Source organism: Loxodonta africana, chromosome 2, assembly GCF_030014295.1.
Source record: "Loxodonta africana isolate mLoxAfr1 chromosome 2, mLoxAfr1.hap2, whole genome shotgun sequence".
Classification (NCBI taxonomy): Eukaryota; Metazoa; Chordata; class Mammalia; order Proboscidea; family Elephantidae; genus Loxodonta; species Loxodonta africana.
Window position 1 is genome coordinate 207203409 of NC_087343.1, and position 23998 is coordinate 207227406.

Sequence of the window (23998 nt, forward strand, 5' to 3'; positions counted from 1 at the left end):
ATCATAGTCACAAAGCTTACATTGCATATTCTTCAGGAGGGGGAATTTAAAAAATCACAGATTGAAGTAAAACAGTCCTAACCAGATGTCTCAAAAATTTATGAAAACCACTTGGTACCAAGGTTTCATTTTCCAGAAACAGTTTGTTAAAACAAAATCATTTTAAATTGTTTGGGAAACTTCAGATAAGACTTAACTTCATGGCCCTTTCAGATCAAATTTTATTACATCCCTGTCATAAAGAAAACATTTTTGGCCCACTTTAAACAAAAAACACCTGTGTAAAGATTCCTTTCCTTATATTATTTTTCTTTAACCTGCTGACTTTATGGGAGAGAGAGGAATGTTTCCTCAGTTACTACCAGTTAGCGGGACAAATGGGAGGCATTCATCAAGAAGTCTGAACTACCTCTATGGAAAAACAGCTAGGCAATTAAAGTGTTCCAGGCAGGAATGTAAAGGATGAGTTTAATCTAGGAAAAACTGAATTTCAAAACTTCATGAGCTTCTCTTATGCATGCAGTATTAATTTTTCCCTGACTTGATCCCAGAGAAAAGGTAAATATATATTTTTCCTTTATTCCCATGGTAGCTAACTCAGGGAGCTAAATGACACATAATTGTGAAAATTCTGAACTAGTGCCATAGACACAGCTGAGTTAAGTAATGGGCCCAAAGACACGTATCTACAAAGAACAACTTTAAACTGATCCTACTAAAAGAAATAGAGAAAAATGATTTCGCTTTTTGACATTTTACTCTGGTCAAAACGTTTACTGGAAATTTCTTTCCTACAGTAAGCATGGACTCAATTGTACTTACTTACTAATCTATAGAGCAGCATTTCTCCTGGGTTTCACCACCTGAAAAAAATCTTTGAGGTGGTGAAACCCAGGAGAAATTGTGTGCTACAGATTAGTATTTATGTGGTGAAACACAGGTGAAATTGTGCACTACAAATTAGTAAGTAAGCACAATTAAGCCCATGCCTACCTGGTTTACTTGACTATATGTGAGACTGGTGGTATCTGAAACACCAGTGGCATAGCTTCCAGTATCACAGCAATGTGCAATCCACTACAGTACAACAAAGTGAGAGATGAGTGGTGAAGTAAGTGTTAGGTGGGAATAAATGCTATAGAGGAAAAATGGGGAAGATTGTAGAGAGGGTGATGTTTGTAGGGAACATTTTTAGAAAGTGATGAAAGCTTCGTGAAGCAGGAAGAATTTTAATAAAAAGCCCAGTGGAGTTGAGGAACTTGCTGTAAGGAATAACTAGAGAAAGATCAGAGGTAACAGCTAGTTCAAATATCCTAGATGACAGTATTCCAAGTGTCTTCCACATTCAAGGAGATCTGTGTGGTCTGAGCTTAGCAGGTGAGATAGTAGGCACTTGGGATGAGGCCAGGGATGTGACGACTTGCATTTCAGTGCACACAAAAGTATGCACACTGTATGATTCATGTGCAGTTCAAAGACAGGCAAAATGTAAGCCTCAGAAACATGTGAGACTAATGATTACCTCTGGGGAAGTGGTGACTGGGTATGAAGGAGAATGAAAGAACTCTGGAAAATTCCATATTTTTGTCTGGGTGACAGTTATATGTGTTTAGATATTTATCAAACTACATTCCATGATGTGCTTAAGATGATTGCCCTCAACACACTTTGCTACATAATTGTTTTATTTCCATGAAAAGCAAAAAAAGAAAAAAAATTACAAAAAGAGAAGGTGAAATATCAGGTGACAATTATATAATTTTGCCAAATTAGACATATGCCTTTCAAATTGAATAAATAAGTGTATTCACCAATTTTTTTAAAGATAGGAAGTAATTAAATATAAAATAATACTTTTTAACCCCATTGATATTTTGTTAATTTCTAAACATATTTATATAATTTCTCCACATGTAAAACTTACACCAGCCACCAAAACTTTTGTTTTAGGTGTTGTGTCAGCCTAAATACTTAATACGCATTCAGAATCACAGAATGGGTCTTAATAAGCTTTATAAAAAATAAAATTCAGCCCATGTTAGAGAATATAATACACAGTGGATGAAATAATATTGCATGTTTAAAAATCACAGATCTTATTTTTACTTTTTCATACCTATTTGCAAGATAATTTTTAAAGCATGTTTATTGTTTAGCTACTTTTAATTCTAATATTGTGAGATGTTTTAAGTAGTATTAAATTAACAATAGCATTTGCTAGAGGTATTAGTACAAAATAGACAAAACAAGGCATAGTAAAATTGTGCTTTAAATCTGAGTTTTTGTCAAAAAAGACATAGAAATTCAGTAAATTAGGCTGAGCCATGTGGAAGTATTCTTTTCCAAAGCCTAGAACCAAATACCAGCTGCATTTCTCTCAGAATTCAGCCTGCGTATAAGGAAAACCCTTGCAAAGAGGGAAGTAGGAGAAAGGAGAAAGATGGAAAACAACACGGAGCATTAAAAAGATTTTACTGTTGACACAAAGAAATCCTCTTAAAGGTGTGTTTTTATAGGAAACAATAGGTTAAATGAACTAGAATAGTCTAGAGATTAATTATGAATAGTCTCTCTTCTGTCCAATAGTTTTCATTTATTTAAAAATACTTATACAATGCTAACTGTATTCTAGGTAATGTTTGAATATGTTGTAAATATTACCTCTTTTAGTCTTCATAACATCCTCTAGATTAAAAAAAAAAAAACTCATTGCAGTCAGGTTGATTTCAACTCATAGTGGCTCTATAGGACAGAATAGAACTGCCCCATAGGGTCTCCAAGGAGCACCTGGTTTATTCACATTGCTGACCTGGCCGTAGCTCTTAACCACTGGGCCTCCAGTGTTCCACAACCCAAACAAAACCAAATCCAATGCAATCGAGTCAATTCCGACTCATAGCGACCCTATAGGACAGAGTAGAACTGCCCCATAGAGTTTCCAAGGAGCACCTGGTGGATTTGAACTGCTGACCTGTTGGTTAGCAGCTGCAGCACTTAACCCCTATGCCACCAGGGTTCCATAGGTATTTTAAATAGCCATATTTACTGGTATTGAAAATAAGACTTAAAAAAGTTAGTAACTTGCCCAAGTTCACAAAGCTAAAATATTCTAGAGCAGGTGTTTAACTATGTTTTGCTCCAGTCTGCTTCTCCAGTAAAATGGTCCTGACTGCTTCATGGACAGACGTCATTTTTAAAGATATAATGAGGGAAAAACCATCTTCCACTGCAATTCATCATTATTAGAAATAAGTATCAATCAGATGGACTTCTGTTGATTTCTCAGTTTCTTCTGCTTACTTAGCATTTGACTCTATGTTAATAAACAACAATGAAATTTTCTCATTGCCACAGATCAGCACTTCAGTGTACACTTTGATAAACAAAATGTGTATGAGTCTTACAGAATGGTACGTTGAGTTACTGGGTGTCACAAATGGTTGAGTGCTCAACTACTAGCTGAAAAGTTGACAGTTGGAACCTACCCATGGGCACATTGGAAGACAGGACTGACAACTTGCTTCCAAAAAGTCAGCCTTGAAAACCCTAAGGTGCAGTTTCACTCTGCACAAATGGGGTTGCCATGAGTCAGGATTGACTTGACAGCAGGCATCTAACAATAATAACAACACACTGAGTTCAGTGGAAGAACGTAATGAAAAATATTTTTGGTTTCCCAGTGATTCATGAATCCTCATATGTCTCTTAGAGCGACTGTTAAGGAATGAGTCACTCAACATGCTTGAGTGGAATTGTCACTTAAACTAGATTACATCTGTCTTGAGAAAACTCCTATGTTCTTACTACGAACTAATAAGTCTGTTAGCTACGACTTTACATTTAAAAATCACATCAAGCTTAAAAATAAGACTCATTTTCCCTAGTCTACAAATGAGAAAATCAATGCCAGGAGAAAAAATTTTTTTCCATACTTAGACAATTTTTAGGTGTTGTGATCTAGGCATGAAGTCCTTTATATTTCCATTATACAATCCTGGCCATTGTTCACATGCTGTATTCTCCACAGTGAATTTATTCATGATGGCATGGGAGAATCAGACCTTCAAGTCTGACTTCATCCTTCTGGGAATCTTCAATCACAGCCCCACCCACACCTTCCTTTTCTCTCTGGTCCTGGGCATTTTCACAGTGGCCTTCATGGGAAATACCGCCATGGTTTTCCTGATCTACTTGGACTCCCATCTCCACACCCCCATGTACTTCCTCCTCAGCCAGCTCTCTCTCATGGACCTCATGGTTATCTGTGCTACAGTACCTAAGATGGCCCTCAACTACTTGTCTGGCAGGAAATCCATCTCTGTGTCAGGTTGTGGAACCCAGATATTTTTCTATGCGTCTCTGCTTGGGGCTGAATGTTTCCTGTTGGCTGTCATGGCCTATGACCGCTATGTTGCCATTTGTCATCCATTAAGATACCCAATTCTCATGAGCCAGAAAATCTGTGGCCTCATGGCTGCCTCTTCCTGGATTCTTGGCTCTTTTGATGGTATAATTGACGTTGCAGTTGTCTTGTCCTTCTCATATTGTGGTGCTCGGAAAATACCCCACTTCTTCTGTGATGTTCCTGCCCTTCTCACTCTTTCATGCACTGACACCTCAACATTTGAAAGGATGATATTTATCTGCTGTGTAATCATGCTTCTCTTCCCTGTAGCAGTCATCATTGCTTCCTATACTCGTGTCCTTCTGGCTGTGATTAGCATGGAATCTGGTGAGGGTCGCCGCAAGGCTTTCACTACATGTTCCTCCCACCTCATGGTGGTGGGGATGTACTATGGAGCAGCCATGTTCATATACATGCGGTCCACTTCTGATCATTCCCCAACTCAGGACAAGATGGTATCAGCCTTCTATACCATTCTCACTCCTATGTTGAACCCCCTCATTTATAGCCTCCGCAACAAAGAAGTGACCAGAGCATTCATGAAGGTATTACGGAAGGGCAAGTCTGGACAGTAAGTTGCTTAATTATTCATGCCTAAATTTATGATTCAACTAATACAATTTAGTACACAATATTTACCTGTCTTTGTAATAAAAGATTTATAGGCAGACACGCAATTTAGAATCTAATAATCGTTTGCATACTAGTTTATTCGTATATTTCATATTTTTATGGCAAATTCAAATTATGAATACAAGTAAATCTTTGTTACAAGAGAAAATGCACAACTGTATACTTTAGTTTGCATACCATTTAACAAGTGAGATGCGTTCGCCCATCATAATATCACAGAATTTGATTGCACTGTTTAAAATTTTATATCTTTTACTGTGGAGTCGCCATGAGTCAGAAAAGACTACACAGCAAAAGGTTTGATTTGGCTTTGTCTTTTGACGTGTAGTAGATTTAATCATGGCTAAACAGAATTCTGAAAGAGCCTTGCTGGTGCATTTGTTAAGAGTTAGCAGTTCAAACTCGTGAAGATGCTCCGCTGGAGAAAAACCTGGCAATCTTCTCCCATAAAGATTAAAGCCTAGAAAACTCTGTGAAGCAGTTCTGCTCATCACATGAGGTCACTATGAGTTGAAACCAACCTACAGCACCCAACAACAACAACAAAAATAATTCTACTAAGTCCTATGCCATACTTTGAACTTATCCCTTTGTTGTAATATCTACAAAATTATAGATGTTCTTGTAAGATCATAATAAAAATCAATGTAACTTAACCAGATGGAGAAAAGGAGAGGTATTAGATTAGAGGAAGGTACAATAAGCATGTCTTATACAAACACTATCTTTTTATAGGATGGAGGATTGGCAAGTCCCCATTTATATTCTTGCGCAGACAGCAGTCACATACGTGGATATCGAAAAGTGAATTTGACTCCTTTCAGTCTTGAATTTCCATCATTAAATATCCTAATCTTTAAATGCATCATGTATTTCAATACTATGGAGATGTCTAGGGTTTCTGAAATCTGAATATTTTCATAAACTACATACGTGTCATCTCGAACATTTTAAAGATGATATTTACATGAATTTTAGTTCAACTCTGGAGATTCTTATATTTTTATGAGGAATACCTCTATATTCTAGTTTGAATATTAACTCTTCCATTAAACTTTGTTGTAACATCCCTACCATATTAGTTGCCTGGTACTACTTTTTAAAAATTACCACAAACATAGCAGCCTAAAGTAGCAATCATTTATTATCTCACAGATTTGGTGTTTCAGACGTCCAGGCAGAGCTTAGCAGGGTCTTCTGCTTAGCTTCTCAAAAGACTATAATTTAGTTGTTAGCTGGGGCTGCAGTTTTATCTGTGGCTTGGTGTCATCTTCCAAACTCATATAGTTGTTGAAAGAATTTCTTTCCTTACAGCTGTAGAACTCATGGCATCTTGCTTCTTCAAGGCTAGAAGGAGAGTTTCTCTAATCTCAGGGTAATTTCCGTTTTGATTGTGAATTAAATAATCAGTAAATCAAATGATCTGTGAGACAAATCTGCAAAATCATTTAACTTTTGCTGTATAACATAACCTAATCATGGGAGTAACACCAGGGGATGGAGATCATAAGGGTCATCTTAGAATTTTGCTGACTGCACTCACCCAGAAAACTTCAAGATGCATATCCATGAAACGCATCAAACACAATCACCTATAACATGGATTCACCTTAAAATTATTATTCTGAGTGAAATAACTCATTCATAAAATACAAATATTTTGTGATCCTGCTTATATAAAATAGGCAAATATATAGAGACCAAAGCATATGCATAGGGGCACTGAGTTTCTGTTAAAGGTGGTGGAAAAATTGGAAGAGGATAGTGACAATAGTTGCACAGCATGATGAACACATTCAGTCACTGAAGTGTACTTAGGGAAATTTGGATTTGGCAAATGTTTTGTTTTATATATATATATTTTACCACAATAAAAAATGCAATTATAATAACTTATCTTGAAGAGTATGTGAGAAACTATTAATAATGTTTAAACTCTTGCCTGATTTATGTCATCTTTTTAAAAAAATTCAATAAATTTTGTGACAGTTCTGTTTAATGGGTCAGCATATAATACATGGAATTTGATTACACTGTTCTAATTTGCCCATGGCTCATCTATTGTGTACACAAATATAACATCCAACATAGTGAAGAGGACAGGTGTATCATGCTGATCCCATAAACAAAAAAAGATGATTGCTTAACCCCATATTCTCCATTTTCAGCTCCACAAGATGACTAAAATAAAACTGACCCTCAGGGATACTTCCCCCAGGCAGAGAACAAATGGCTGAGTTCAATGAAATAATATTCGTAATTTTTTTTGTTACATTTTGTTTTTTACTTTGTTAAAAATGACTCTGCCCTTGAACTGAAATTTCTCCCTCCTATTAATGTTTGAAACTTTTTGTAGAAAGTTGGCTTAATTATAGGCTACACAAGTGATTTTCACACTTGGATCAAAGGAAATAAACATAGCAATAAATTCTATTTTATCTTATCTAGGAGGCCTGGTGGGATTACGGAGGTAAAAGCTCAGATGCTAATCAAAAGTTCAGCATTTCAAATCCACCAGCTGCTCCTTGAAAACTCTATGGGCAGTTCTACCCTCTCCTATAGGGTCACTGTGAGTCAGAATTGACGGCAAAGGTTTGGTTTTTTGGTATTATCTAAATCAATATTAATACCTAGGCTGTTGGTGTTGTTACACGCTGTCAAGTCAGTTCTGACTAATGGCGACCTCATGCGTGCAGCATAGAATTCCTCAGTAAGGTCTTCAAGGCTATGATGTTTCGGAAGCAGATTGTCAGACATCTCTGTGGTGTCTCTGTGTGGGTTCAAAGAGCCGAACTTTTGGCTAGTAGCCTAGAGCTTAACCATTGTATCACTGAGGGACTCTACTAGCTAGGAAGGAGAGAATATTTGTGTGTTTGTATTGAAATGTAATCATAAGAAATGTGATTGACTGATAATCTCACTAAAAATGTGTGGACTGTGAAAATTTTTGTGAAATGGGCACCTGTGAGTCTCCATTGTCTACTTACTTCTTAGAAGTATTAGCATGATTTACCCTTACTAAGTCCTTTCAGTCGTAACAGAAACCAGCTATCAGTTCATGTTGGGAAGTAACAAGGCATTGGTCTTAGCAACCATTTACAGAGACTCTACATATACTCTTACTTCTGGATGTTCAACACAATTTCCTTGATTGCATATGAACTGGGCCCTAGTCTGTAACCATCTAGAGATATTCATCTTACTGAATGTGCTCTTGGGCCACTGGCTAATGTTTAATTTTAAGAATTTAGGGCTGTTTATTGTAGCTTTATGGTTCCTGGTTGCACAGCTTCTTTCCGTTGGGGTAGCTATGTTACTGAAAAATGTAAAGAATCTCAGGTGACCGTATGAAAAATGGGTAATGACTGTGCTTTATGTTGTTGCATAGCATTAGGTACACTATATTTGAAATGTGTGGAGCCATGCCTGCCTCTTGGCATGTCTTTTGTAAAACAGTGATGACTTTAATATTAAGCTAATAATTTTTAAGGTTGAGAAAATCAATCCCTACTTCCAATGAAAGCCCAGAGTGGAATTATTATAATGTTAAAGGTCTATGCTGATGATTAATATTAAGAAGTATATTTCATCTCCATATAAATAAGGGAAACTCTGGTGGAATAGTGGCTAAGAGCTACAGCTCCTAACCAAAATGTCAGTGGTTTGAATGCACCAGATGCTCCTTGGAAACCTTATAGGGAATTTCTACTCTGTCGTATAGGGTCGCTATGAGTTGGAATCAACTCAACAGCAATGGGTTTTATATAAATAAGACCTAGGCTTTCAACACTCTTGAAATAAATAATGAACATTGATAGAGAATTTGTAGTCATAAATTGGTTAAAAACCCTCATTAAATTATGAATAGAGAACTGTATGAAAGATGGAGTTTTCCCTCCCAGAATGTTTCATTTTAAAAGGAGAATTGATACATGCACTTACTCACAATACATCAGAAAGTGTGTTTAATTTTTATAAGAGAATTGTACAAAAATGATGTAGAAATATAAAGAAGGTAAAATGAAATCTCAAATCACCATGAATGAGTTGATTAAAAAAAAAGACTATATATTACCTAGATAGTAAACATGCAGAGAATTAGTATGTTTGTGAAAGAAGGTTAAACGTAATTTCAAAAAATTAAATAATAACGTGATTTTTGGGATTGGGAGGCCAGGTGGTACAGTAATTAAGATTCAGCTACTAACCAAAATGTCCGCAGTTCAAATCCATCAGTCACTCCTTGGAAACTCTAGGGAGAAGTTTGACTCTGTCATATACTTTTGCTCTGAGTCAGAATCAACTAGATGGCAATGGGTTTGTATGTTGGAATTGAAGCTGTAAGATTAGGATATGAGAAAAAATACAGAAAAAAGGCTTTGGAAGCAATTAGGAACTGGTTGTTTAAGGACAGAATGAGAGAAGAAATAAATGGTACACTAAAAAAGTATTGTCTAACGCGAATGGAGGCAGTCAAGGAAGAGCAAAGAAAACATGTTATGACACATATAAAAATTAAAAATCAGAACAGCAGAAGTAAATTCAACCATATCAAGCATTACATTAAATGTGAATGGACTACACACATAAATTAAAATGTAGAGACTGTCAAAATGGAGATAAACACAAAATAACACCTATGCTATCTATAAAAGACAGATTTATATTCAAAGAACCAAATAGATTGAAACAAAGATTATGGGAAAATGCAATCCAAATAAAAAATCCCAGCAAATTATTTTATGAACATAGACAAAGGTATTCTAAAGATTATACAGAAAGTGAAACAACCAGAACTCTAACACAATATCAAACAAGAACGAAGTGGGAGAACTTTGTACTCAAATTAAAGACTTATGATAAATCTATAGTGATTATGACAGTGAGATATTGGTAAAAGAATACAGAAATAGATCAATAGAATTGAAGATACAGCCCAGAAATAGGCTGATAAAAATACAATCAACTGATCTTTGACAAAGGAGAAAAGGCATTTCAATGGTTAAAGAACAGTATTTTCAGGTAACGGTGCTGAAACAACTGGACATGCAAAAAAAATGAGTTAGATACATAGCTTACATATTTCACAAAAACTAACTCAAAATATGTCACATATCTAAATGTTAAACACAAAACTCTGCAAATTCTATTATAGGAGAAAATCTAGGACACCTTGGGTTTGGCAATGAATTTTAGATACAACAGCAGAAGCATGATCCATGAAACAAACAAAAAACAAATTTGTTAAGTTGGAGTTCATTAAAATTAAAAATTGTGCTCCGTGAAATACACTGTCAAGAAAATAAAAAGACAAGCTACAGATTCAAGAAAACACAGATCTGATAGACGACCTGCAACAAATATATACAAAGACCTCTTAACACTCAACAATAAGAAATAAAAAAACTCAATTAAAAAATGGGCAAAAGGTCTCACCAGATATCTCACTGAAGAAGGTATATCACACAATATATGAAAAGATGCTCAACATCAAATGTCATTAAAAAAAAGAAAGTATTGCTGTGAAGTTGTTTATGACTCAAAGTGACTCTATAAGACAAAGTAGAACTGTCCTGTAGAGTTCCAAGAAGTGGCTGGTGGATTCGAACTGCCCACCTTTTGATTAGCAGCTGAGTTCTTAACCACTATACTACCAGAGCTCTGACTGTTCATACAGATATTCATATTTATATTAATACCTCTTGCCATATTTTCTTTCAGTTGTCTGCCTTTTTATTATTCTTTGTCATAATGGTTCTCTCTCTATACTGTATGAATATTTTCTCGCTTATAAATTTGGTAAATATATTATCTTTTTGTTAGATTTACATTTCCACCTATTCAAGGTGTCTTTGTATCAATGGGAACCTTTTTGGCACAGTGGAAATTCTATGCGGCAGTTCTACTCTGTTCTACAGGGGTGCTATGAGTCGAAATTGACTCGATGGCAATGGGTTTGGTTTTTTTATTTTTATCAATAGAAACTAATATAATTTACTCCAAATTTATCAATGTTTTCATTTTTTGTTAATATTTATTTCCCTTTACTCCTTGAGATATTTCCTTCATTACCCTCCAGAATGTTGTCATTTTACCAATGGAACTGATTAATTAAATTTGGTGTGAAAACAAGTCATACCTTATTTTTATCCAATTGGCCCCTCACTCAAACAAAAAATAAACCTGTTGCTGTTGAGTCAATTCTGATTGACCCCACAGTATCAGTTGAAAGGACTTTATTTTCCCCTGTACTGTACAGGGCCAAATTTTCATATATTAATTGTCAATATACACATCAGTTTGTTTCTAATTTTTCCACATCACCATCTCAACTGTTCTTTTTTTTTTTTTTTTCCCTCCCTCCCCCCCTCGTAACCACAAAAGTATGTGTTTTTCTCAGGTTTACTATTTCTCAAGGTCTTATAATAGTGGTCTTATACAATATTTGTCCTTTTGCCTCTGACTAATTTCGCTCAGCATAATGCCTTCCAGGTTCCTCCATGTTATGAAATGTTTCACAGATTCCTCACTGTTATTTATCGATGCATAGTATTCCATTGTGTGAATATACCACAATTTATTTAACCATTCATCCGTTGATGGACACCTTGGTTGCTTCCAGCTTTTTGCTATTGTAAACAGAGCTGCAATAAACATGGGTGTGCATATATCTGTTTGTGTGAAGGCTCTTGTATCTCTAGGGTATATTCCGAGGAGTGGGATTTCTGGGTTGTATGGTAGTTCTATTTCTAACTGTTTAAGATAACGCCAGATAGATTTCCAAAGTGGTTGTACCATTTTACATTCCCACCAGCAGTGTATGAGAGTTCCAATCTCTCCGCAGCCTCTCCAACATTTATTATTTTGTGTTTTTTGGATTAATGCCAGCCTTGCAGGTGTGAGATGGAATCTCATCGTAGTTTTAATTTGCATTTCTCTAATGGCTAATGATCCAGAGCATTTTCTCATGTATCTGTTGGCTGCCTGAATATCTTCTTTAGTGAAATGTGTGTTCATATCCTTTCTCCACTTCTTGATTGGGTTATTTGTCTTTTTGTGGTTGAGTTTTGACAGAATCATGTAGATTTTAGAGATCAGGCGCTGGTCGGAGATGTCATAGCTGAAAATTCTTTCCCAATCTGTAGGTGGTCTTTTTACTTTTTTGGAGAAGTCTTTAGATGAGCATAGGTGTTTGATTTTTAGGAGCTCCCAGTTATCGGGTTTCTCTTCGTCATTTTTGGTAATGTTTTGTATTCTGTTTATACCTTGTATTAGGGCTCCTAGGGTTGTCCCAATTTTTTCTTCCATGATCTTTATCGTTTTAGTCTTTATGTTTAGGTCTTTGATCCACTTGGAGTTAGTTTTTGTGCATGGTGTGAGGTATGGGTCCTGTTTCATTTTTTTGCAAATGGATATCCAGTTATGCCAGCACCATTTGTTAAAAAGGCTATCTTTTCCCCAGTTAATTGACCCTGGTCCTTTGTCAAATATCAGCTGCTCATACGTGGATGGATCTATGTCTGGGTTCTCAATTTTGTTCCATTGGTCTATGTGTCTGTTGTTGTACCAATACCAGGCTGTTTTGACTACTGTGGCTGTATAATAGGTTCTGAAGTCAGGTAAGGTGAGGCCTCCCACTTTCTTCTTCTTTTTCAGTAGTGCTTTGCTTATCCGGGGCTTCTTTCCCTTCCATATGAAATTGGTGATTTGTTTCTCTATCCCCTTAAAATATGACATTGGAATTTGGATCGGAAGTGCGTTAAATGTATAGATGGCTTTTGGTAGAATAGACATTTTTACTATGTTAAGTCTTCCTATCCATGAGCAGGGTATGTTTTTCCACTTAAGCATGTCCTTTTGAATTTCGTGTAGTAGAGCTTTGTAGTTTTCTTTGTATAGGTCTTTTACATCCTTGTAAGATTTATTCCTAAGTATCTTATCTTCTTGGGGGCTACTATGAATGGTATTGATTTGGTTATTTCCTTTTCGGTGTTCTTTTTGTTGATGTAGAGGAATCCAAGTGATTTTTGTATGTTTATCTTATAACCTGAGACTCTTCCAAACTCTTCTACTAGTTTCAGTAGTTTTCTGGAGGATTCCTTAGGGTTTTCTGTGTATATAATCATGTCATCTGCAAATAGTGATAACTTTACTTCTTCCTTGCCAATCCGATACCTTTTATTTCTTTGTCTAGCCTAATTGCCCTGGCTAAGACTTCCAACACGATGTTGAATAAGAGCGGTGATAAAGGGCATCCTTGTCTGGTTCCCGTTCTCAGGGGAAATGCTTTCAGGTTCTCTCCATTTAGAGTGATATTGGCTGTTGGCTTTGCATAGATGCCCTTTATTATGTTGAGGAATTTTCCTTCAATTCTTATTTTGGTAAGAGTTTTTATCATGAATGGGTGTTGGACTTTGTCAAATGCCTTTTCTGCATCTATTGATAAGATCATGTGGTTTTTGTCTTTTGTTTTATTTATGTGATGCATTACATTAATGGTTTTTCTGATATTAAACCAGCCTTGCATACCTGGTATAAATCCCACTTGATCAGGGTGAATTATTTTTTTGATGTGTTGTTGGATTCTATTGGCTAGAATTTTGTTGAGGATTTTTGCATCAATGTTCATGAGGGATATAGGTCTATAATTTTCTTTTTTTGTAATGTCTTTACCTGGTTTTGGTATCAGGGAGATGGTGGCTTCATAGAATGAGTTGGGTAGTATTCCGTCATTTTCTATGCTTTGGAATACCTTTAGTAGTAGTGGTGTTAACTCTTCTCTGAAAGTTTGGTAGAACTCTGCAGTGAAGCCGTCCGGGCCAGGGCTTTTTTTTGTTGGAAGTTTTTTGATTACCGTTTCAATCTCTTTTTTTGTTATGGGTCTATTTAGTTGTTCTACTTCTGAATGTGTTAGTTTAGGTAGGTAGTGTTTTTCCAGGAATTCATCCATTTCTTCTAGGTTTGCAAATTTGTTAGAGTACAATTTTTCATAATAATCTGAAATGATTCTTTTAATTTCATTTGGTTCTGTTGTGATGTGGTCCTTCTCATTTCTTATTTGGGTTATTTGTTTCCTTTCCTGTATTTCTTTAGTCAGTCTAGCCAATGGTTTATCAATTTTGTTAATTTTTTCAAAGAACCAGCTTTTGGCTTTGTTAATTCTTTCAATTGTTTTTCTGTTCTCTAATTCATTTAGTTCAGCTCTAATTTTTATTATTTGTTTTCTTCTGGTGCCTGATGGATTCTTTTGTTGCTCAGTTTCTATTTGTTCAAGTTGTAGGGACAGTTCTCTGATTTTGGCTCTTTCTTCTTTTTGTATGTGTGCATTTATTGATATAAATTGGCCTCTGAGCACTGCTTTTGCTGTGTCCCAGAGGTTTTGATAGGAAGGATTTTCATTCTCGTTGCTTTCTATGAATTTCCTTATTCCCTCCTTGATGTCTTCTATAACCCAGTCTTTTTTCAGGAGGGTATTGTTCATTTTCCAAGTATTTGATTTCTTTTCCCTAGTTTTTCTGTTATTGATCTCTAGTTTTATTGCCTTGTGGTCTGAGAAGATGCTTTGTAATATTTCGATGTTTTGGACTCTGCAAAGGTTTGTTTTGTGACCTAATATGTGGTCTATTCTAGAGAATGTTCCATGTGCGCTAGAAAAAAAAGTATATTTTGCAGCAGTTGGGTGGAGAGTTCTGTAGAAATCAATGAGGTCAAGTTGGTTGATTGTTGTAATTAGATCTTCCGTGTCTCTGTTGAGCTTCTTACTGGATGTCCTGTCCTTCTCCGAAAGTGGTGTGTTGAAGTCTCCTACTATAATTGTGGAGGTATCTATCTCGCTTTTCAATTCTGTTAAAATTTGATTTATGTATCTTGCAGCCCTGTCATTGGGTGCGTAAATATTTAATACGGTTATGTCTTCCTGATCAATTGTCCCTTTTATCATTATATAGTGTCCTTCTTTATCCTTTGTGGTGGATTTAAGTCTAAAGTCTATTTTGTCAGAAATTAATATTGCTACTCCTCTTCTTTTTTGCTTATTGTTTGCTTGATATACTTTTTTCCATCCTTTGAGTTTTAGTTTGTTTGTGTCTCTAAGTCTAAGGTGTGTCTCTTGTAGGCAGCATATAGATGGCTCGTGTTTCTTTATCCAGTCTGTGACTCTCTGTCTCTTTATTGGTGCATTTAGTCCATTTACATTCAGGGTAATTATAGATAAATAAGTTTTTAGTGCTGTCATTTTGATGCCTTTTTACGTGTGTTGTTGACAATTTCATTTTTCCACATACTTTTTTGTGCTGAGGCGTTTTTCTTAGTAAATTGTGAGATCCTCATTTTCATAGTGCTTGACTTTATGTTAGTTGAGTCGTTACGTTTTTCTTGGTTTTTATCTTGAGTTATAGAGTTGTTATACCTTTTTGTGGTTACCTTATTATTTACCCCTATTTTTCTAAGTAAAAACCTAACTTGTATTGTTCTATATTGCCTTGTATCACTCTCCATATGGCAGTTCAATGCCTCCTATATTTAGTCCCTCTTTTTGATTATTGTGATCTTTTACCTATTGACTTCCATGGTTCCCTGTTATGTGTATTTTTTTTTTTTAATTAATCTTAATTTGTTTGTTTTTGTGATTTCCCTATTTGAGTTGATATCAGGACGTTCTGTTTTGTGACCTTGTGTTGTGCTGGTATCTGATATTATTGGTTCTCTGACCAAACAATATCCTTTAGTATTTCTTGTAGCTTTGGTTTGGTTTTTGCAAATTCTCTAAACTTGTGTTTGTCTGTAAATATCTTAATTTTGCCTTCATATTTCAGAGAGAGTTTTGCTGGATATATGATCCTTGGCTGGCAGTTTTTCTCCTTCAGTGTTCTGTATATGTCGTCCCATTCTCTTCTTGCCTGCATGGTTTCTGCTGAGTAGTCAGAACATATTCTTATTGATTCTCCCTTGAAGGAAACCTTTCTTTTCTCCCTGGCTGCTTTTAAAATTTTCTGTTTATCTTTGGTTTTGGTGAGTTTGATGATAATATGTCTTGGTGTTTTTCTTTTTGGATCAGTCTTAAATGGGGTTCGATGAGCATCTTGGATAGATATCCTTTCATCTTTCATGATGTCAGGGAAGTTTTCTGTCAGGAGTTCTTCAACTATTTTCTCTGTGTTTTCTGTCTCCCCTCCCTGTTCTGGGACTCCAATCACTCGCAAGTTATCCTTCTTGATAGAGTCCCACATAATTCTTAGGGTTTCTTCATTTTTTTAAATTCTTTTATCTGATTTTTTGTCAGCTATGTTGGTGTCGATTCCCTGGTCCGCCAGATGTCCCAGTCTGCATTCTAATTGCTCGAGTCTGCTCCTCTGACTTCCTAGTGCGTTGTCTAATTCTGTAATTTTGTTGTTAATCTTTTGGATTTCTACATGTTGTCTCTCTATGGATTCTTGCAACTTATTAATTTTTCCAGTATGTTCTTGAATAATCTTTTTGAGTTCTTCAACAGTTTTATCAGTGTGTTCCTTGGCTTTTTCTGCAGTTATCCTAATTTCATTTGTGATATCATTAAGCATTCTGTAAATTAGTTTTTTATATTCTGTATCTGATAATTCCAAGATTGTATCTTCATTTGGGAAAGATTTTGATTCTTTTGTTTGGGGGGTTGTAGAAGCTGTCATGGTCTGCTTCTTTAAGTGGTTTGATATGGATTGTTGTCTCCGAGCCATCACTGGGAAACTAGTTTTTCCAGAAAATCCGCTAAAAAAAAAAATGCAGTCAGATCCCTATCAGAGTTCTCCCTCTGGCTCAGGCTATTCAGATGTTAATGAAGCTGCCTGGGGAGGGTGGGGGAGGGGACAGAGAGATAGGAGAGTAGCACCTCAGAATATAGCCAGAGTTGCTTGTCTTGCTTGGAATGACTATTATATCTGAGATTCCCGCGGGCGCGTCGCCTATGTGTGCTGGCTGTGTGGAGATTGCCCCCGGGGGGGTCTGGCCCGCTGAAGTCACGGTCAGATTCTCCGCTTCTAGCCCCACGCCCAGCGTCAAGGCTCCCCTACTGGGACGGTGCACTCTTGACTCCAAAATCAGTCGCTGCCTCCCGGGGACTTCTTGTCCCTCCAGCCACGTGGCCGTGCCGCCCCAGAGAACAAATTGGGCCTCCTCCCGGGGTTTGTTCAGATGGGTGGAGCAGCTCCTCGTGCTTGTGCCGTGACCGAGTGTCCCGGCTGGGACGCTGTTCTCCCTGCTCCAATACTAGTCGCTGCCTCCCAGGGACTTCTCCTACCGGCCGCGTCCCACGCCACCCGTGGAACCGGCTGTTCCTCTCCCGGGGTTAGTTCAGGGGGGTGGAGCAGCTCTCTGTGCTTGTGCCGTACCTGACTGGTGCGCTGGCTCCAGGCTCTGGAAACAATCGCTGCTTCCCCGTATTAGTTCGTTCTCCATCTCTAAATCTGTGTTTGTTGTTCAGGGTTCGTAGATTGTTATGTATGTGATCGATTCACTTGTTTTTCCGTGTCTTTGTTGTAAGAGGGATCCGAGGTAGCGTCTGCCTAGTCCGCCATCTTGGCTCCACCCCCCCCTCAACTATTCTTAATAAGGTTTCATAATAAGCCTTGATAATATGTACCACTCATACTCCCATCTTTAGTCTCTTCTTAGCTTTTGGGTTTAGCATGTAAATTTTTTAGATATACATTATTGGAGTTGGGCTAGAGGATGGCATAAGTAGATGCACCATAATGTCCACCAACAACAGTTGCACAAGAAACCAACTAAGAATCATCACAACCAGAGATCTTGGAACTCTAAAGAACATTTGAAAGGCTGGAGAAACAGACTGGATTCTGAGCTTTTAACCACTATGGCGCCAGGGCTCCACCACAGGAGAAATAAGTCTGGGAAAAATCTGGCAGATACCTGACAGCTGATTCAAGGTGTAACACAGATCACAATACCTGAACAGATGGCTCTGACACAGAGAAAGGAGGCTGAAACAATAGAGGCCCAGAACCTGAATAATCAGACTGGGGACAGTGCGGCCAGGTGAGCATAGTTTGGATGAAAGTTTCAGTGAGTCACAGGAACAAGCAACGAGGGAAACTAAAAATAAAAGAGTGAGTGCTGGGAATCCTGGACACAGAAACAATAGTGAAGAAATGATGACAAACATACTAAGACCAGGAGATCAGAGCAAAAACAGAGAAATAACTATGTAAAATAATACAATATAAAATAATAATAACTGTTATACAAAGGAAGGAGACTACCATATGACCCAGCAATTCCAATCCTAGGTATATACCCTGAGGAACTAAAAGTAGAGACAGAAACATACGTACAGCCATGTTCACTGTAGCACTAGCCACAATGGCAAAGAGTTGGAAACAAGTTAAGTGCCCATCAACAGACGGATGGATAAACACAATGTGACACATACATACAAAGGAATACTACTCAGCCATACAGGGAAATGAAGTCTCCATACATGCTGCAGCATGGATGAGCCTCAAGGACGTTATGCTGAGTAAAATAAGTCAGCCACAAAAGGACAAGTATTATATGGTATTATATGATCACATCTTTATGAAAGGACAAGAATAGAGATATAGAGACAAGAATAAAAATAGAGAGATCGATGACTATTAGTGTTTATTGGGGTGGGAAGGGAAAAGCAGGAATCATTCTGTAGGTAGCAGTGATGTTTTGTTTACGGTGACGGGAATAGTGGCTTCAAATATGTGTAAAGTTTACAAACTTGACTAAGGTAACTGATACCACTAAGCTGTACACATGGAAAAGGACAAACTGGCAAATGTTATGCTATACATAATTTTACAACAGCAGCAACAGCAGTCCCCACCTGCCCCCCCCCCAAATTAAAGAAAAGGGCTATAGCTGCTGATACAATTTAAACACAACCAAACACCTCACAGGATTATATTTCTTGGTTCAAAGATGTAGGGCCATGGTTTTGAGGGAGAATCCTGTCAATTAGTCTAATACTGTTTTTAGAGTTTCTGTTCTACCTCTTAGCTGGTGAGTAGTGCCTGGGGTCTTAAAAGCTTGCAAGTTGCCACCCAAGATACAACAATTGTTCCCTAATCACTGAAAGCAACAGATGAAAAAGGAGACCTAAGAATCAGAGAGGAAGCTGGACTATGGGACTAATTGCTTCCTCTGACATGAGAACAGAAGAATTGGATGGTGCCTAGCTACTATTGCCAGATATTTTGATCAGGGACACAATGGATGGATGCTAATCAAAAGCAGAAAAATGTGGAGATCAAATTCCTAAAGATTCCAGGCTTACCGGACCTACTGATATTGGAAGAACCCCTAAATCCATTGTCCAAGAATATTCTTTAAACCTTTAATTCAAACTATTCCCTGAAAACATCTTTAAACTAAACAATTTAGCTTAATTAATGACCAATGTATGCCTTGAGTATTACACTCCTTTTTTTTTTAACTTCAGTTGAAGGTTTATAGAACAAACTAGTTTCTCATCAAACAGTACACACATTCTTTTATGGCACTGGTTAACAACCCCACGACATGTGAACACTTTCCCTTCTCAACCCTTGGTTTCCTATTACCAGCATTCCTGTTTCCTCCTTCCTTTCAGACCCTTTCCCAGGGTCGGTGTGCCTCTTTAGCCTTGTTTTGTTCCATGGGCCTGTTAAATCTTTGGCTGAAAGGTGAACCTCAGGAGTGGCCTCATTACTGAGCTGAAAGGGTGTCCAGGGGCCATACTCTCAGGGTTTCTCAGTCTCTGTCAGGCCAACAAGTCTGGTCTTTCTTTCGGAGTCAGAATTTTCTATATTTTTCTCCAGCTCTGTCCAGGGCCCTCTATTGTGATCCCTGTCAGAGGAGTCAGTGTTTGCAGCTGGGCACCATCTAGTTGTATTGGACTCGGTCTGGTGGAGGCTGTGGTAGATTTGGTCCATTAGTCCCTTGGACTAATTTTTCCCTTATCTCTTTATTTTTTTTTTCCTTATTCCTTGCACCTGAATGGGTGAGACTGGTGGAGCATCATAGACGGCTGCTCACAGGCTTTTGAGACCCCAGGTGCTCCTCAGCAAAGTAGAATGTAGAACATAGAACATTTTCTTTATAAACTCTGTTATGCCAATTAAGCTAGATGTTCTCTGAGATTATGGCCTCACAGCCCTCCACCCAGCAATTCGGTCCCTGAGAGAGTTTGGATGCATCTATGGAGCTACCATGGCCTGGGGAACCCAGGTTGTGCTGGCTTCATCAGCATTGTACACTGTGTTACCCTTCATCAGAGTTACCAGTTATCTATTTTGTATTAAATGTTTTTCAATGCCCTCCCCTCCCCTTGCTGGTAACCATCAAATATTGTTTCTTTTTGTATATAAACCCTTTCATGAGTTTTTACAGTAGGGGTCTCATACAATATTTGTCTTTTTGTGATTGACTTATTTCACTCAGCATAATGCCCTCCAGATGTATCCAGGTTATGAGACAGTTCACAGATTCATCGTTGTTCTTTAGCATTGCATAATACTCCATTGTGTGTATGTACTACAGTTTGTTTATCCGTTTATCTGTTGATGGGCATCTAGGTTGTTTCCATCTTTTTGCTATTGTGAACAATGATGCAATGAACATGGGTGTACATATATCTATTAGTGTGAAGACTCTTATTTCTCTAGGATATATTCCTACCAGTGGGATTGCTGGGTCATATTGTATTTCCACTTCTAGCTTTCTAAGGAAGTGCCATATCATTTTCCAAAAAGGTTGTATTATTTTGCATTCCCACTAGCAGTGCATGAGAGTACAGATCTCCCTGCAGCCTCTCCAGCATTTGTTATTTTCTGTTTTACTGATTTGTCCCAGTAATGCCAGGGTGAAATAGTATCACACTGTGATTTTTATTTGCATTTCTCTGATGGCTAGAGATTGTGAGCATTTCCTCATTTGTCTGTTGGCCACTTGAACGTCTTCTTTGGGGAAGTGTCTGTTCATTTCCTTTGCCCATTTTTTAAGTGGATTGTTTGTCTTTTCATTGTACAGATGTTGGATTTTCTTGTAGATTTTAAAGGTTAGAACTTTGTCTGATTTTTAATAGCCAATTTTTTTTCCCCAGTCTGTAGGTTCTCTTTTTACTCTTTTGGTGAAGTCTTTTGATGAATGTAACCGTTTAATTTTTAGAAGATCCCAGTTATCTAGCTTATCCTCTGGAGCTTGTGTGTTGTTGGTTGTGATTTGTGTCCTGTTAATGCCATGTATTAGGGTCTCTAGCATTGATCCTATTTTTTTCTTCAATGAACTTCTTACTTTTTGGCTTTATATTTAGGTCTTTGTTTCATTTTGAGTTGGTTTTTGTGTATGGTGTGAGGTATGAGTCCTGTTTCATTTCTTTGCAGGTGGACATCCAGTTCTGCCAGCACTATTTGTTAAAACGACTGCCTTTTCCCCATTTGATGGACTTTGGGCCCTTGTTGAAGATCAGGTGACCATAGGTAGATGGTTCTCAATTCTGTTGCATTGATCAATGTATCTGTCATTGTACCAGTACCAGGCTCTTTTGACTACCATAGCTGTATAGTATGTTCAGAGGTCAGGTAGTGCAAGTCCTCCTACTTTCTTTTTCTTCTTCAGTAGTGCTTTACTTATCCGGGGCTTCTTCCCTTTCCATATAAAGTTAATGATAAGTTTTCCATTGCTTTAAAGAATGTTGTTGGTATTTAGATATGTATGGCAACGTATTTGTAAATCACTTTGGGCAGAATTGTCATTTTGCCAATGTTGAGTCTACTTATCCATGAGCATGGTATGTTCTTCCATTAATGTAGATCTCTTTTGGTTTCTTGCAGTAGTGTTTTGTAGTTTTCTTTGTATAGGTCTTTTACATCCCTAGTTAGATGTATTCTCAAGTATTTTAACTTTTTTAGGGGCTATTATAAATGTTCTTGTTTTCCTGATTCCGTTTTCATCATTCTCTTTATTGGCGTATAGGAATCCAACTGATATTTGTATGTTTATCTTGTATCCTGCTAGTCTGCTGAATCTTTCTATTAATTCCAGTAGTTTTCTTGTGGAATCTTTTGGATTTTCTAAGTATGGTATCATATCGTCTGCAAATAGGGACAGTTTAACTTCTCCATTACCAATTTGGGTGCCCTTTATTTCTGTTTCTTGCCTTATTGCTCTAGCTAAGACTTCCAACACAATTTTAAACAGGAGTGCTGATAAAGGGCATCCTTGTCTTGTTCCTGTTCTCAAAGGGAATCTTTTCAACCTCTCTCCATTGAGAAAGATGTCAGCAAGTTTTTTGCTTAGATGACCTTTACTACATTGAGAAATTTCCCTTCTCTACCTATTTTACTAAGAGTTTTTATCAGGAATGTGTGTTAGACTTTTTCAAATGCCTTTACTGCATCGATTCAGATGATCACGTGATTCTTTTCTTTCTTTTTATTTATGTGGTGGATTACATTGATTTTCTAATGTTGAACCTTCCTTGCATACCTGGTATGAATCCTACTTGGTCATGGTGTATTTTTTTTTTATATAATGCTGATTTCTATTAGCTAGAATTCTGTGGAAAATATTTGTGTCTATATTCATGAGAGATGTTGGCTTCATAGAATGAATTTGTAAGTATCACTTTCTTTTCTATATTCTGAAATAGTTTGAGTAGTACTGGCGTAAGCTCTTCTCTGAATGGTAGAATTCGCCAGTAAAACCACCTGGGCCAGGGCTTTTTTTGGCTGAGGTTTTATTATTACTATTATTAGTACTTTTTCAATCTCTTCTCTTGCTATGGTTCTATTCAGATTTTCAACATCATTTTGTGTTACTTTGGGTAGGTAGTGTGTTTCTAGAAATTTGTCCATTTCCTCTAGGTTTTCAATTTGTTGGAGCATAGTTTTTCATAATACTCTGTTATGATCCTTTTTATTTTAGTTGGGTCTGTTATAATGTCCACCATTTCATTCCTTATTTGGGTTATTTATGTTCTCTCCTATTTTTCTGTTGTCAATTTGGCCAATAGCTTGTCGATTTTGTTGGTCCTTTCAAAGAACCAATTTTTGTTTTGTTGATTCTTTCTGTTTTTGTCTTCTCTATTTCATTTATTTCTGCTCTGATCTTTATTATTTGCTTTCTTCAGATGGCTGTGGGCTTCTTTTGCTGTTCTCTTCCTATTTGTCCAAGTTGTGTAACTAATGTTTCGATTTTGTCCTTTTCTTCTTTTTTGATGTGTGCATCCAGTGCTATAAATGACTTCTGAGGACTGCCTTCACTTTGTCCCAAAGGTTTTGGTATGATGTGTTTTCATTCTTGTTTGATTCTAGGAACTTTTTGAGTCCATCTTTGATTTCTTCTATTACCCAATGGTTTTTAAGCAGGGTGTTATTCAATTTCCATGTAATTGGTTTTTTTTTTTTTTCCCTTACTCTTCCTGTTGTTAATTTCTACTTTGATGGCATTGTTGTCAGAGAAGATACTTTGTATTATCTCAGTGTTTTGGATTTTGTGGAGGGTTGCTCTGTGGCCTAAGATGTGGTCTATTCTGAAGAATGTTCCATGTGCATTGAAAAAGAATGTGTACTTTGCAGCTGTTGGGTGGAGCATTCTATATATGTCTATGAGATCAAGTTTGCTGATTGTGCTCTTTAGCTCTTCTGTACCTTTGTTGAGTTTCTTTCTAGATGTTCTGTCCTTTACTGAGAGTGATGTGTTGAAGTCTCCTACTATTACTGTGGAACTATCAATTTCTGTTTTCACTGTTGTTAGAGTTTGTTTTATGTATTTTGGAGCCCTGTCATTGGGTGCCTAGATGTTTATTATGGTTAAGTCTTCATGATGGATCATCCCTGTAATCATTATATAGTGACCTTCTTTGTCTTTTATGGAAGATTTTTGTTTTAAGGTCTATTTTATGTGAGATTAGTATTGCCACTCCTGCTCTTTATTGGTAATTACTTGCTTAATATAGTT

General features: G+C 37.0%; 1 protein-coding gene across 1 annotated transcript; it reads left to right on the forward strand.

The window, feature by feature from the left end:
* The first annotated feature begins 3420 nt into the window (after positions 1 to 3420).
* LOC100657038 (olfactory receptor 2M3-like) lies at positions 3421 to 5143 on the forward strand. Its single transcript, XM_003423379.3, has one exon. It carries the CDS (start codon positions 3964 to 3966, stop codon positions 4978 to 4980), a length of 1017 nt encoding a protein of 338 aa, XP_003423427.3. The 5' UTR covers positions 3421 to 3963; the 3' UTR covers positions 4981 to 5143.
* The last annotated feature ends 18855 nt before the right edge of the window (positions 5144 to 23998 follow it).

Bases quoted from the DNA above. Each gene is read 5' to 3' on its own strand.
- LOC100657038 (XM_003423379.3), top strand. From the start codon at position 3,964: ATGAAGTCCTTTATATTTCCATTATACAATCCTGGCCATTGTTCACAT.